We start from the raw sequence: 16,207 nt of genomic DNA on the forward strand, positions 1-16,207 counted from the left end.
GCTGCCTCCATGCAAAGCTGTGTTAATGCTAGTCATACAATTACTTAAGGATTTTTCTGCATTATTTGCAGCAGGAAATTGGATGATTCATAACCACTCCAATTTAAAAAGAGACAGATTTACAGAGGCATTAAACATCCCAAATATATTTGGGGAGGGCAAAGGGATTCAGAAAGCCCTATTAAGCAATGCCACTTGGGCCTTTCTGTGAAGAAAGTGCACAAAGTCACAAACCTGACAAACTTGAGCTCAGTGTACTCCATCTTCTTTAATACTCATGCTAGCTTGGGTATCCTACAAGACTAATCCTTCTGCTAAACTGAGTCATGCCTGCATAGAGGTCAGTAACCTCAAGCTCCTAACTGTGGCATCAACAGATCTCATTTGTACTTAGTTTGCGGCAATGGGGTTTTTTTGTATGGACTGAAGCATCACTAAGCTCTCTGGTGAAGCATCAGCCAAATCACTCCTTTCAAAACCAGTTTAAACACAAGCTGAGATAAGAAAATTATAAATGTTGAACTCTTACCGTTTCCCCCTACCTGCCTCAGTTCTGCACTTCTTTACAGCAGAAGAAAAAAAAAACATTAAAAAAATAAAAATAAATAAATAAATAAATAAATAAGGCCTTCGGAGGGGATTCATGGATACAAGCAGCTTGCTCCACATCACCACACCACATTCCAAGCTACACAATGCCACAAAGCAGGAAGTGATCCTTTTATGTTTCAATCTTGAAGACTCAATGTTAAGAAGAAGGCAGACTATTATTGCCTCAGTCAAATGCTGCCTCTTAAATAGGAAGATACAAAACTTGTGTTTCAGCTTGCAAGAATATACTTCATTGAAAGTGTCCTTTACGGTTGGTACCTTTTGACTTCCAAAAGGCACCAGCTTTTTGTTTAAAAAAATAAGATAAAATAATAACATCCATGCTATACAAGTGATCAAAAAGAACTGAAAACGTAAGAAGTGAATACCACCACTAGCAATTGTGATTTTGCTACTGCACAAATGTTATTACTGAAGGGCAAAGGAATTTTTTCCATCCTCATACAGGTATTATAGACACCACCATGAACAGCCTGTGAGAAAAGCACAAAGCTTTGTTTAAAAATAAGGTTTCAACTTTGTTTAAAAACAAATTTTCAAGAACAGATGAGAATCTAACATTTGCATAAATAATGTTTAAATATATTGAGTGATGTTGTTTGGGTTAGTTCAGGCTAAGAAGAAAAATAGTTTGGGGAGACCAAATGAGAGCATACAAAGAAGAGGAAGCCAGACTCTTCTTGCACATGCACAGGAAAATAGGCCAGGTTACAACAAAGGCAATTCCCATCACTTACAGGGCCAATCTATTTTAATTATGAGGCTGGTCAAATACCAGAATGGGAGAAGCTGTGGAGTCTCCATCCTTGGAGGTACTCAAAACTCCTGTCAACAGGAGAAAGCCCTGAGCAACCTACCTAGCTGGAGCCACCCTGAGCTGGGTGGACTAGGTGACCTCCAGATATTCCTTCCAACCTGAACTATTTTGTGATTCTTGATGATCCTTCAAGAACTGAGTTTTATTTAGTTACTAATAATGGATCAGATACTAAGTTGCCTTTTCTAAAAGCGCTTATCAACTCCTTTTCCCTTTTACTCTTTCAAACTTGCATTTAGCAGAACCAAGTCTTAAACCTTCATAGCTTAGATTTGCTTTTAAAAAAATCTGTTTCTGTGACAACAATAACAATGAATTCACTAAATAAGGAGGCACCCCTAAGTTAGATGACATACAGCAACAAACACCTGAAACCCAACAGCTCCAACCCAGTAACACAGGCTTACCAGCACCTGGAATAACAGGACTTCAGAAAACTCACAGTTCAAACTCAGATGTAACAGCTGAGAGACTGAAAGATCCAGATTTTGCTGGAAGGTTTTCTTCCTACCCCTGCCTCAAGTCAGATGGAGGGCGCATAGAGAGAACAGGTTCAGCTAGAAAGCCTAGACTGGAATGTTCTCACATTTTGATTCATGTGGCTTATCTAAAGGAAAACAGTGCTACATTTCATGAAACAGTTGGCATAACCCTGACTGAGCCCAAAGATGTTCGTGAATGGATTTTACACAGTCAAAGCTCCAGCTTCGATGCTGTTTTATACCAATTAAAATCTGGTATGTCCCCATTAGCCCTGACCTGCACTAGCACAGCAAAAACAAAAAAAACGAAACAAAAAAAAAAAAACAACCAAAAAACCCACCCCAAAACACAAAAATCAGGGGCTCCACTCTGTAGATTTCATTGTTAAAGAACAGCAGAAATCACACTGAAACTTAAACTTAAATAAGATAAAATGACTTGAAAGGGTAAGGGTGGAGCACATTCGGAAAGCACATGCAAAGAATGAGGTTGCTAACAAACAGGGAGGCCTGTTTCCTGGAACAGTTCAAGTTTTCTCTAATTTTTACTTTGTTTACAGGCTGAAAAAAAAGGATGTGTGTATTTCCTGGAGATTCTCAATAATACTCATTATTTGATACTTTTGAGAACGGTCTAAACCACAGAAAACAACAGTTTGAAAGGCACGGGGGGGGGGGGGGGAAACAAAACAATGCTGGTATTAAGCCCAAAATTTTCTCTTGGGTTCAATCTCCTACAGATGCAAAAATTAATGTCATTTATTGGTTTAAACAATTTAAAATCAGTTCTGAAGAAAATGTTAAAGAATAAAGAATTAAGGTGTTTCAACAACTACATTGAATAAATGGCAAAGCACAGAGAAAACAGGAGTATCTTCCACTATAAAGAAATCCATCTGCAATACTCAGTCATCAAATGCAAATCTTCAAATCTAACAGCAGAAAGCCAGGCACCTGCTACAGGCACACCACATGCAGACTTACTCTGCCATGGGAGTAAAGCCAGAAGCAGAGAAAAATTAACAATTATTTCTATTATATTAACTCAATTACAACAAAACTAGAACAGAGCTCAGGACAGATCCCACAGTAAAAACAGGCATTGCGCATGAGATGCTCGGTTTAATCACTGATCTACAAGGCAAAGATTACATCTAATTCAGCATATAAGAACTATCCAGTTACCCCAGCTACTTGCTCCACACACTAATGCCCTGTTAACTTGCTTCTTTTCTTTGTAAAACACACATTAACATCAGACTGGACTTTGATGATAGAGAGTCACAGTTTCAAATAATACTTCACTGAACCCTCCATAAATTCAGCTGTAACCCATCTAGATATATGTTTTCTTACAGTAGTAAACTTTACTCCAATTTCTGATGCAAAAATAAATTATCTACTCACAAGAATTATCATTTTAAATTAATACCTATAGTTCTATTTAAGATTACAAAGCAAGTACATGTCACTTAAGCATTAATCTACATATATTAAGGAATACCGTAGCTAACAATTTAAAAATCAACATACTTAAAGCATGTTAATCCTATTATGTTAAGTATCATTATCTCAATAACTATTTTAGAATATCAGTGGATCTTATTTCCACTACTATAGTAGTTCCTGGAACATGCAAACCATGTTTATTATACTGGGACCTTTACCTTAAATGTACTACGTGCAAAACTGATAGAACTGCAGCAGTACAAAAACTATAATGAAGGCAGAACTTCCTTGACTTGAGCTTTCATATAATACTAGCCAGACAAGAATATGCAAATGAAACTTTTCTCAGGTAATACTTTCATCCCCTTCAGTACAGCTAAGAAGTAATTGGTTAGTTAGCATTCAGATTTCTGTTCAGCAAAAAATACATCATTATTCTCTGGTAGGAACCTTAATATTACCACCAAAATAAAAGCTTACATAAATTCTCAGCGTACATGGACAGCTCCAGTCTACTGAACATTTCCAAACTCTTCTCCTCTTGTTAAAACAGACAACAAGAATCCGTGGCCTATACTTCAAAGCCAGAAGAGCCATGTGCTATGAAAACTGGATTGCTCACAAGCCAGAAAAGCCTGCACAGACTCATGCCTCAGCTGCAGTCTCAGCCTGACAATCAATGAGGAACTCGTGCATTGTCTATTGCTATACCCTCCCTGCCTCATGAATTTTCACTGTATAAAGGTATGATGTTCTGTCTTTTTATCAGAGCATCACAGAACATGCAGAATGAATTGTCATCATTGATCTTATTAACATTAACTTGCTCTCTTTCACTGTGCATGTTTAATACATAAAAAAAAATGGTATAAAGTGATTGGTCATTTAAACCTCCCTTGACACAAGCCTGTTCTCCTTTCAACTCCATTATTTCTTTGGGGGTTTGAGAATTATTGGGGGGGGTTGGGTGTTTTGCTTTGTGCTTTTTAAATCACTTTACAAAGTGGCAGCTTGGTAAAGGATATGGTGTTCTATATAATTGACTCTTCTTTGGGTAAACTTTGCTGCTCTCCTTTGTAGAGCACAAGGAACCAAGACCTGGAATAAGAAGTAACTTGATCAAATTTTGGTTTGACAATATTTGATATATGTGAACCATATTTTCAATCCCAAGGTGTATCTTGAATGCAAGATGCTTTCACTCTTCACACTACTTTAGGACTCCCCCGCCAGAGACCTGACAGCAAGATCCCAATGAGCCTCCCACCAGTCTCTCTTATTGACTCAGCATTTATTCTGATAACTGAGCCATGAACTAGCTCCCTAGTTACACTGTCAGTCATAAAACAGTTTTCAAGTGTGAAGCAGTCCCTACAAGGGTAAAAGGAGCCTGATTCATATAGCGACATATGAAATGCCAATCTAACCCAATGTTGAGAAAATTAAACATCAAGCACAATACAATGCAGAGCTGAAGACCACACAGGATACAATGAAAGGAAACAGGGTTGCATGACAAGACGAGATCTCTAAGTATACATGATGGAGAAAATGCTGTGTGGAAAACTAAGTCTGCTCATTGCTAAGGAGTTATGGGACAAATAAGCGAGACACAGAATCTGAAGAATGTTTCAATATTTAATTTCCTGACCTCAGTCGTCTCCTGTGAGAATAAAGTTACCACTTCAGAGTTATGCCTGCAAGTAATCAATGAATGCAGTCCTGACAAAACTTCAATTCTAAAAAAGCTTTGAAATCCATAAGGACAACAGATACTCCACACATCCCTAAAAACAAACTGTAGCAGACATATCTAAACTACAGGCCCCAAAGTGTAACAGGCCCCCACTGAGCCATAACTGAATGTTTGCAATTCATGCAACATTCTCTTCAAACTTTAAAATATTCCTGAAAAAGGGAGGCAATGCTACAACACCTTTTCGTTATTTTAATTTCAGGACTTCCTTAGTAGTAAACTCACCTACATCATCAAAAGCTGATTGTTTGCCTGCCTAAGTAAGAGACAGCACTAAGAACAAAAGTATTAGACACTCAGCTCTGTGTCACCTTGAAACATATCCTCTGCTTTTAATCCAGAAACAAGTGATAAATTAAAAGAATGGCAGTAGACAGAATATGCAGGTTGCAAGCCCAAGAGGATCTAAAACAAGCATGACAGAAGAGCAGCAAGCAGAGACTGGCAGAAGTAACAGCAAAAACCCTGCAAAACTGGAGCTCTCCATATTCCCTAATGGACCAGGGAATGAGACAAACTGTAGAACATCTTGCCTTTAGGTTGATAAAAACCCCATAAATACTTTTGAAGACTTACTAAGGTGTAAAGACTGAAAGGAGTTGGAAAGTTTCTCCTCTCCCTCACAGCTGCTCGAAACTGCTCATTATCTCAGGAACTGCTCTGTATCACATTTGAAGCTGATGCCCTGAGATGGTAAACCTTTGGCTTCCTACCCCTTGCTGGGTCTCCTGTAAGATTACCTTTGCAAACCTCATCTGATGGCCAAAGTCCAACAGTGAAGGAAAACCTTGTGTCCATTCCCTCTACCACCCTTACATTCCTCAAAAAGAGCAAAGCACTCAGCTTAACCATGACAGATACTCAAAGATACACAAGACTGCAAGACAAGACTAGGTAGATCATTCCCTATACAGAGCATTATTCATTTATTACGTATTTAAAATGCAGCATTTAAATTTAAGAAACTATCCTTGGTTTTTTTAATTATTTAAATGAACTTGATAACCCAGCTTCTATTATTCAGAGTTTTTGCTTTGAATCAGAGTAAAAACACTATACTGAAAAGAAACTCTGTCCAGCCAGTTTTTTTGGTGGAGAAACAACTCACACTGGGAACAAGGGAAAAAGTGTTTTCTTTCTCCTTCGCACTAACTTGGTTAACATGGCTCTTCATATGAGTCAAAGACATCTCCTCTACAATAACACAAGTTAACAGTGTAGGGAGCAAGCTTGAATTTAAAGGGTGACACATGTTCTAGCCAGGGCTATTACCAGTATGAGCAAGTCCACACATATTTGAAAAGTGAAAAATCCCCTTTGAGACAGACATTTTTATCGAAGTACAATTGGGTCACCATGCCTTTTTGCTGGCATGCTGCACTTTGATGCCCTTCTCCACCACAAATAATCTCGTCCTAAAACAGCTCCTGAGAAGTGCTGAAAAATAACACAATGTACAACCGCTGGCAATAACAAAATGTACATAACTCCAGGGTGTCGTTCAATTCCTACTATTTCAATACAAACTATTTAGCAATATTATTAATGGCTTCAAGTACTTAAACTAGTAAGTAAATATTACGAGTTGCCTGTGCACCCTCTCCCCTTCTCTTTCCAATGAGGATATAAAGGCACACTGGAAGAAGCAAACCTTTATATGGAAGCTGGAAGACTCTCCAGATAGACCTTGCGATCAGAGCTCTCGTATATGGGAAGACTATGTTGAAAGCACACCTTGTCATGGCAATATAAATTGCACACCTTGCTTTGCAGTTTGCAGATTTCAAATGCTCTTGCTAAGATACCTGACTTCAGCAGAAAGTCTTCACCTTTCAAGTCCCAAAGGGGTTACATGAAAAGTACTCTGAACAAAGCACAGCTTCACATTTGGAAAGATCGTTTCACGAGCCGCAAGTTCAAGCAAAACAATAAGGCATACACCTTGTTCTTCTGAAGTTCAAACCTGCAATACAGCACTTCCTCACTCAAGTTACTCCGTTGCATTAAGAGGACCATGGAAATCAACAACTCACATTGTAAGTGCTTGCAGAATTGAGAACTTATAAAAAACTCCCCTTTTTCAGCACAGCATGAAGAACTCGATCCAAGTCCCTCTGAAGTTGATCAAGAGTACTCCCACTCTCCAAGAGGTGAGACTGACTCCCACTAGAGTAAATATTTATTACTGAATACTTAAGTATTTCCTCATCTGTTAACCCCAATGTGAAGCTCACTCAAAGAAGGAAAAACCAATCCATCCGCCCTAAGTTTGTGCACATACGACACATGCAGAGTAAGACACCAGCCGTAACACTTTTTCCTAAGATAAAATAAAATATTTTAAATTGCTAGACCAACAGAGGGTTCTTCAGATGCAGAAAGGCTTAATAAATTCTTGCTTTACAGTCATCCTACTACTGGCTGCCAGAAAGGAAAAGACAGCAGGCTCACAAGGCTCTATGAAAACTGGGAGAGTGACAGCTGAATGATAATAAAGCAGTGTAAATACAAAGGGATGTATAATAAAAAGATTGCCTACAAATTTTTCAAAGATAAATGCATGGAGGAAACTTCAAAAACCATTTTAGCAAATGGCCTACACTTCTACATGCTGCCTATACAGACACTACTACTTTCTTCACCTACATGTTGCTGAAGCACCAATTGGGAAACCTGCCAAACATACACAAAATTGTTCAGAAAAAGTATGTCAAGGAGCTTTGCAGCCCTGAAGCCATTTTGTATCAAAACAAAATCAACAAAACTCTAAATTGAAGGCATGAGACACCCAAATAAGATGCCTGGAATTACAGCTTCTAAAGAGAAAGTACCTTGTTGCTCCTTGCTTGACAGTCCCTTTTCTACAGCCAGATTAAATTTTGAGAACACTGCAAAGAGGCAGGAAAGAAAAATTTCAACTGAATCAGGAGGAGGGTAAAGAAACAATGCCATGAAAAGGACTGCAACAGGTGCTGCTGCTTTAGCAGTGACTTTTAAGTGCAAGATTTCAATTTCCTTCTGAAACAATGAACACATACCACAGAACTAATAAATCCAAACACCAGGTACTAGAAGAGCAAGAGCAGGTGGGCACTATTTACATATACAAATCCAATGGATGGTGGCAAAAGGAGAACATCTTGAGGAGAAACTGGCAATAACATACCACAAAAAGAATGAACATCCCACTAAAAGAAAGTGCATAGGATACAGTAACTGGTAAGACCGTATTTGTCTCGGCACAGTTCAAGTTTCACTCCTGTTCAGTGGGCTTATGTATTATGTTTTTCAGAAAGGGAGAGAGAAACAGAGCAGTAAATCTGATTTTTTTTCTTCAACTCTTGGCTTTCTAAATTTAACTGATTTTCATTGTTTGGCTGTTTCACTAATCTGAAAGTTACTCCTCATTGCAGCAGCAGGGACACTTCCCTTATTAAGCTTACATATAGATTATTTCTTTTTTATATTATGTATACAGTATGTTCTCCTAGAAGTAAATTAACACACATCCAGATGTGCTGCTATACTTACCTAAACAAAAATGCCACTGGAGCTGTGGCATTATCACCAAAATATTTAACCTTGCAAACCTCCAGAGGGCCATGAAGATGATTAGAAGGCTGGAGTACCTCTTCTATGAAGACAGGCTGAGGGAGTTGGGATTGTTCAGCCTGGAGAAGGCTCAAGGACAACCTTAGAGCAGATTCCAGTACATAATGGGGGCTTACAAGAAATCTGGAGAGGGACTTTTTAAAAGGGCTTACAGTGAAAGGTGAAGGGGGGACAGTTTTAAGCTGAAAGAGGGTAAGTTATTAAGAGGGTAAGTTATAGTAAGATATTGGAAAAAAATTCTTTACTATGAGAGTGGTGGAACACAGCTTTTCTGGGCAACTGGAACAGGCTGCCCAGAAAAAGCTGTGGATGCCCCATACCTGGCAATGCTCTAGGCCAGGCTGGATGGGGTCTTTGAGCAACCTTGTCTAGCAGGGGATGCTCCTACCTATTGCAGGGGGGTTGAGATTAGATGTTCTTTAAGGACCCTTCCAACCCAAACCATTCTGTGATTGTTTGAAACCTGAAGGCAACAAGAATTTATTACTGATGCTTTTTTTTTTTTTCCCTTTGACTGAGTGGTGAAATACAAAAGCATATTGCACTTAATTCATATTTGTTCCCCAGCATTCCTACGCCAAGAAACTGCTTAACAATCCCTAGCTGTACCCACTTAATACACTACCTACAGAACAGGTACCTTCTGCTTACAGCTTGCTGACTTTGTGCATTACATCTTCTCATTTTTCACTTCAAACACTCATACACGCTATTTGTTCTTCATTCCCTTCAAATAAATTAGTATGATCCTGAGTCTTCAAAGGAAAAAGTATTTTAAAAAGTCTACCAAGAAGACAAAATGATTATCACACACAACCACTGCCACACACAGATCCTGAATGCACCTTTGCAAGTTGTATTATTCACTAAAGTCACCAACCCCCAGCCAAACACCCCCTACTACTGACAATGTCCTGCCAGTTCCCATTAAATGCAGGCCTGGAAAGATGCACTGCTCACAAACATAGGCTCCTTCTTCCCTCCCTAGGTCCACTACTACAGGTCATTAGCCAATTTGATTGGCAAGATGAAAAGACAGCCAACTGTATCAGCAAGTGATTTCTAACAAGTTTTCTGCCCTGCCAGCACCCTTGCTTTCTGCAAGAACATTTGCATCAACCGCAGCCCCAGAAACACAGAAGTGACAGCATTATTTACTTGCTGCTAACAAGAAGAGTATGCATACCAAGTGTAATGAACTGGGTCACCAGAACGGTGAGGCAGCACACCAATTATGCTCCTATTCCTTTGTAGAGCACTCTCAGGTATCCTGTGTGACACTCACCAAAGTGAAATAGCACTTCAGTGGCACTGGCTACGGCTGCAGCACTTCGCTTGCTAACATTCCACGTTAAGGTCTACAATTTGCTGGGTGAGGGACCAAGGGCACCCGGATGGAGTCATCAGCTGTGGTGTCAAACACCACATCCCTGCAACCCGTGGCACAGCGGGAGTGCAGGGGGGATCCTCATTTCCAGCTGCAGCTTTTCAGGACTGTCTAGGATCACCTCCAGAGCCCTGGATGACTTGACGGGGGGGGACGGGGGACGTGCGTGGATGACAGCAAAGTTATTCTGACCAGCATCTGTAGTCAATCTTTAAATACCTTGTGCTACAGGTCCTGCCCAAGGAAAAAAAAAAAAAAGAACAACCAAAAACTACTTAGCAGTGAGCTAGGAAGAGCTCATGAACATTAATTAGTACATCTTAGAAGACATACAGAAAGCAAATTTATCTTTTGTGTAGAAGTCTGCAAAGGTTTGAAATCACACTGGCACTTCTGCACGACATTATGACAGCACTATAACCAGCTCCAGAACAGGCATTTAAACAATGCTATGCTGGCTCTTAGAGTACGTCTCTCTCTTTTACGAATGGCACTTCAACCGAAGGAGCAGAAAGGGATGTGAGACACAGAGAACAACAAATTGCCATACGAGTGATCCCGCATTCTGAAGGTCTCTCTCGGAGCAAAGTCTCCTTTTTTTCCGCACTCCTGCTATCCTCCAGCACAACTTTCCCCATTTAAAGCCCCGCCGGGCGGCAGAGTGGACAGGCTCCTGCGGCCGCGGGAGGACAAGGGTACACGGCTTTCGGGAGGCCCGGCGCTCCGCGGTGGAGCGCGGAACGCGCCAACCGCCGCTCCCCTCTCCCCGCCAGCGTAAAGAGAGAGCGCCCGCGGCCGCCCCCGGCCCGGCTCCCCTCTCCTCTCGCCACTTACCCCTACAGCCCGCAGGACAGGAGCTGCGGCGGCAAAGTCCGGCGGCGGCAGGCGGCGGCGGCCACGACACACGAGGACTATCAGGGTGCCCAGCGCGGCGGCGACGGCGGCACAGCCCGCGTAGAGAGCGAGGCGGAGCAGCAGCAGGGCCAGGCACGGCGGACCGCCACCCCCAGCCTCGGCCCGCTCCTGCCCCAGGTGGACGACAGACACTGCCAGCAGCCCCAGCCCGGCTGCCAGCACGAAGAGGGACGATCCGGGATCCTCGTCCTCCTCGTCTTCCGCCGCCTCCTCCTCGCCGCCACCGGCGGCAACAGCAGCTGCTGCCGGGGCGCTGCGGTGGCCGGCCTCGCCGCTGGGGCCGTGCGAACCCAGCGGACCGGGGGTGACAGCCCCCGCCGGCTCGGGCTGCCCGGCCGTGCTGCTAGCGCTGTCGGCACCGGGGAACATGCTGCTCCTGGCGCCGCTGGGAGCAAGAGCATCTCCCGCCGCGGCAGCCCCCTGCGAAGGTCGCCGCTCCCGGGCCCCCCCCTGTCCTCCTCCGCCGCAGCCCGCCGCCGCCACTGGCAACGCTGCGGCCGCCGGGGGAGCCGGAGCTCATGCCCGGCGGCAGCCGGGTGCTCGGCGGCCCCGCCGCTTTCTGGCGGCTGAAGCGGCAGCGCTGCCGACCGATGAGCGGCGGGATCCGAGCGCCGTGGCGGCAGGCGGGGAGGCCCCGCCGCACCGATCGCTGTCCGGCAGGGGGAGGGGAGGAGGCGGGGGCGGTGCGGCGGGCGCACGTGTCCCCGGCCCCTCCGGTGCCGCCCCACGGCGGGCCTGGCCTGTTCGCCCCGGGGGCAGCGCTATGGCGGGGCGCGGTATCATCCCCGCCCCGCGCACAGGCCGGGAAACAGCCGCGCTCGGGAGAGACGAAGAGGGGAAGGTCCTCCCCGCGGGGTCCGCAGTGTGGAGCTCAGTCCCGCGGAAAGCTGCCGGGCGCCCCTCCGCTATGGACAGCCTGGCAGAGCTGGGGGGCTAGCGGGCCGCGATTTGGTGGGACCGGTGGGGCCGGGGATGGTCTGGCCACAGCACCGAGGCCCTGGCCTAAGCTCAGGACAAAACCTTGGCCAGGGGCATCTCTGAGGCTCGGACCCCCTCCTGAATGTGTGCACCCCTCTGCTCACACCCCTTTGATCAGCCAAAGGAGGCCGTAACTAACTAGATTTCAGACATGAAAAGTTAATAGAACAGCGATTGAAGTGACACAACTGAGGTTCTGCAAAACCCAGCCTCGCTACCCCAAAGGAAGCCTGCCAGCACTCCCATTGCTACCCTCACTCGTCTGGTCTGATGAGTTGGGACTGCCTGTGGCATATTCTGACAACAAACTCCTCAAAAGCCTCGCAATATTCCAGCTGTGCTGGGGATGTATGTTCACCTCCCCATGGGCACAGTGCACTTAAGGGATCCTCTCCATTGAAGTTAGCAGCCCCAGGCCAGGTGGGAAGGAGGCCTTGATCTCCTCAGAGTAGGAGTAAAGGGCAACGCTTCCCTAAAGGAAGCCAGCCAAAGTAGATATACAAGCATTTACTCACAGACTTCATTTTAAGAGCAGATATCCCATTAAGAAAGTTAAGCACTGCAGAAGTGCTGACAGGTCTTGAGACTTCTGGGAAGCACTTTTCAGATTGCCACTACTCTGGTGATCTTAATTGCCCTGAATCTTCTCTTTTAAAGAACAGCCAACTCAGACCATCCAGAGTGTCCAAAATGGATTATAGTCTCTGTGATTAAAGGTGAAAATCATCATAATAGTTAAAATATTGCAATGCCAGTGCCTTCCCGTGCGAACTACCATGCACCAAAACATCCTGCTGTTTTGCCAAAGGGCTTGGGGACCAAGGTTCTTTCAACATGTTCGACCATTACCTCCAACAGAAAGATTCTGTGGAATCTGAAAGCTTTTGGATAAGGCCCAACATGCCAGGTTTCCTATAAAGTTATTTTATTCTCATCAGGTACAGAACAAAAAGTAAAGATCCATCTCCTAGCACACACTTTATTCCTCAAAGATTTCAGAAAATACAGGGCTTTGGCCTCACTTCAAGTTCTATTCTGGGATCTTAATAAAGATCCACACAAGAAACCAGACAGAGCATGTAGAGGCCTCCTACCGCAAATGCATTCAGGAAACTGCCTGGGCCTCTGTCAAAACTACTTAAGGGAATTGAATTTTTAAATTAACCTGAAGCAGAGTATGTAATGTTGTTAGTACTGTGTAAACAGAGATTATTTTCGTATTAGAGTATTAATTCTCAGAAGTGGAGAGGAAGATAAAAAAATAAACCTACCTGCAATAACAGTGTAGTCCTGCAGTGCTTACGCACAAAACCGTTCTTGTCTGAATGAGTAATCCCACCAATTTTAGCTAGGATTTACACATCATACCCTGAATCAGATGTGTATCCACAGAGCTAGAGGAAGATTTGATTGTGTTTTTTTTCGTTTAGTTTTTAATAAGATTCTATGGCTTTTTGACCTGAGGTACAATTTCTAATATTCTACATGACATCCTAGCTCCACTGAAGTCAATGGTAATTTTCAAGTTTACTCAGTGTTATTTGAACTTCCCCTTTTGTACTTTAAAAATTACTTTTCTGTACAAGACAAAAGGACTTTAGAGGTCAACTTTCTGAACTGGGGGTTATTTTATTCTCTTCCTGTGACTATTTACTCGTTCATGGAACTAGTTTATGAGGTAAGAGATTCAAACTCTATTTTATTCAAGCAGTACTGCAAGTATCTTTCCTACAAAGAGAATACTACTTTAATCTTGGTTTAGAACAGAAATTATGTCTGATCTGGGGGAAAAGTCTGCATCTTTGCTTTTTTGCTTTGAGCCAGGAGTATAATTTACCTGTTTATAACATACCCTAGACAAAGCCCAATGATCTGAATACACTTTTACATCTTTGATGATAATCTTGCAACTTTCACCTTTGCAGCACTGCAAAAAACTTCTGTAAATTTGTGCCTTTAAAATGTTTAGGCAAGCTTAAAATAAATACTTGCTTGAAAGCTTTTTCACATTTACTTTCTGTTTTGTGAGCCTTTCTGTTTTCAATCACATTGCTATAAAGGTTAGCAATTTGTTACTTCTCAGTTAAAACAGAAATCTACCTTATAGGCAAAAAAAAAGGCATGTAAAGTGCATACTTTGTTTATATTTTTAGTACACTTAAAACTTTGAATTAATTGCATACTTTTTTATAACTGCTGTGATGCTGCATTATAGTTACAGTCATGTTAAGAGTTTACAGAAATTTCTAAAAGCCTTTTGGGCACAAACCCCAGAAATGCTCATGAACTTTTAAACCCGATGGCACAGAAGCATGATAACTAACACAGTTAGAAACAATCATAGGAAAGAGAAGAAACACATTTACTGGGTAATGGATGCTGCTGATTTCATGAAACCTAGCTACCAGAGCAAGAGAAAAGGAGATTGTTATACTTCTCAGTATCTTAAATCTTACTTGATGCTATTCAAGAAACTCAAGAAAATTACTCTGTTTATTTCTTAAAGGCTTGCAGAAAGAAGGAGCTGAATATTTTCAATCTTTTTTGCCTTTTAAAACTTTCTCTGCTACAGTAGATGCTTCGGACTTGATTGAAAATGTAAAATGCAGGCACATTTCAGTGGAAAACATATGAACAATCTGTCTGTAAAAGCAGACATAGTTTGTCTGATAAAACTGTACCTCAATGTCTATATATTGCAACTGCAAAATTTGTACTTACACAGATTTTTCTTTTCTGTAGACATTTCAATATAGACTTTACATGATCATATACTATGTTTTTCCATTAGGCCTCATTCTTCATTTACTGAAAATCAGTTGAACTGCTTGAAGAAGGTTATTGCTCATTTTTGTTGGCCACATTTCTACAAGATATGTAAGTTACACTAATATTAACCAAATTTGGTTTTTGCTTTATGAGATAACAGTGTTGTATTTTGCCTATTTGTAGACAGGAACCTGACACACAGGGGAAAATCACGCATTTAATGCCCAGTGTGAGCTATCCAAGACCTCACATTGTGAGGTCAGCAAACGCTCAGCATTTTGTAGCGTGTGTTTATAGATATATGTATATACACATATGTACATATGTTCCTCTTTGTGTATGTATATATACATGTGTATAAACATGTATATATATACACATGCTACAAAATGCTGAGCGTATGTATATACACATATGTATACACATACACAAAGAGGCACATATGCACATATACATATGTGTGTATGTACCAAGTGAAATATGGCTATATATACAAGTTATCTTGCCTGCATAGCCCTGATTCAACTCAAAAGTCAGCATGCTCAGAAAAAAACGGGATCGTGTTATTAGATCTTTTTCACGATGAACAATGGGCTCAAAATGAAGTAGAATTTATAGTTTTGAATGCATGGATCAGCAATCTGGAAGTCTTTCTTTTCATGTAATTCTTTCTAGTTTGTTAAAAAGTAACACTAATTATTAAAGAAATGTCAAGGTCTGGTACCGCAGCTGACCCCTTCAGAAGAGCTGGAACCTACCCACCCTTACACAGGACATTGCCACTTCCTGGTAGATCACTAGTAAGTAGTCATCATTTACCTAGTAAGCAGAAAAAGTAGTGAAACTCTACCTGAAGACTTCATCCATGTTTCTACAATAATTGTACTGAGATTCAAAGATGCTGAGATCAGCTCCACTCAGAGAAGAGTCCTGATCCAACCTCGATGATTTGGGTCAGTTGTCCCTAAAAGCCCTCCAGATCAGTTTGCTTCATCCATTTCCTCAGGATATGTTGCTCGTTGCTGCAGCCCTGGCACTACAACATGGGGGCCATCGCCTTGGCCTGAGGTGCTGTTGCCTTAATATGGGACATCACCATCTCACAGTGGGATACCATCCCCTCATCCTGGATTGCTGTCCCCTCCGTATGGGCTGCCGGCACATCAACCATGAGTGCCCTCATCCCAGCCTAGGGCACCATCACCTCAATCTAGGGCCCTGTAACCCTAACATGGAAAAAAATAACCACAGCACCAGCCCTCATTGCCTCAACCTGGGATGCCATCACCTCAAACTGGAGTGCTAACACCTCAGCCTGGGGCACTGTTATCTCAATCTGAGGCTCCAGCACCTCAGCACGTGGCCCTATCATCTCAAGCAAGAGCCCCATTGCCTCAACCTGGTCACTTCGTCTCAACCCAGAGCCCCCC

At 42.5% G+C, this 16,207-nt stretch overlaps 1 protein-coding gene across 1 annotated transcript in view; it reads right to left on the reverse strand.

Annotated features, from left to right (window-relative positions):
• SNX25 (sorting nexin 25) overlaps positions 1-11,672 on the reverse strand; it is a 78,700-nt gene extending 67,028 nt beyond the window's left edge. Inside the window, exon 1 of the mRNA XM_061474041.1 lies at positions 10,950-11,672. Coding sequence (XP_061330025.1) covers positions 10,950-11,399 — 450 coding nt within the window. The 5' untranslated portion in view covers positions 11,400-11,672. The remainder of the gene's footprint in view (positions 1-10,949) is intronic.
• Positions 11,673-16,207: the final 4,535 nt, after the last annotated feature.

Source organism: Pezoporus flaviventris, unplaced genomic scaffold (assembly GCF_033815535.1).
Source record: "Pezoporus flaviventris isolate CSIRO_AGI_PZ_B2104156 unplaced genomic scaffold, CSIRO_AGI_Pfla_v1 ptg000002l, whole genome shotgun sequence".
NCBI classification, from domain to species: Eukaryota; Metazoa; Chordata; class Aves; order Psittaciformes; family Psittacidae; genus Pezoporus; species Pezoporus flaviventris.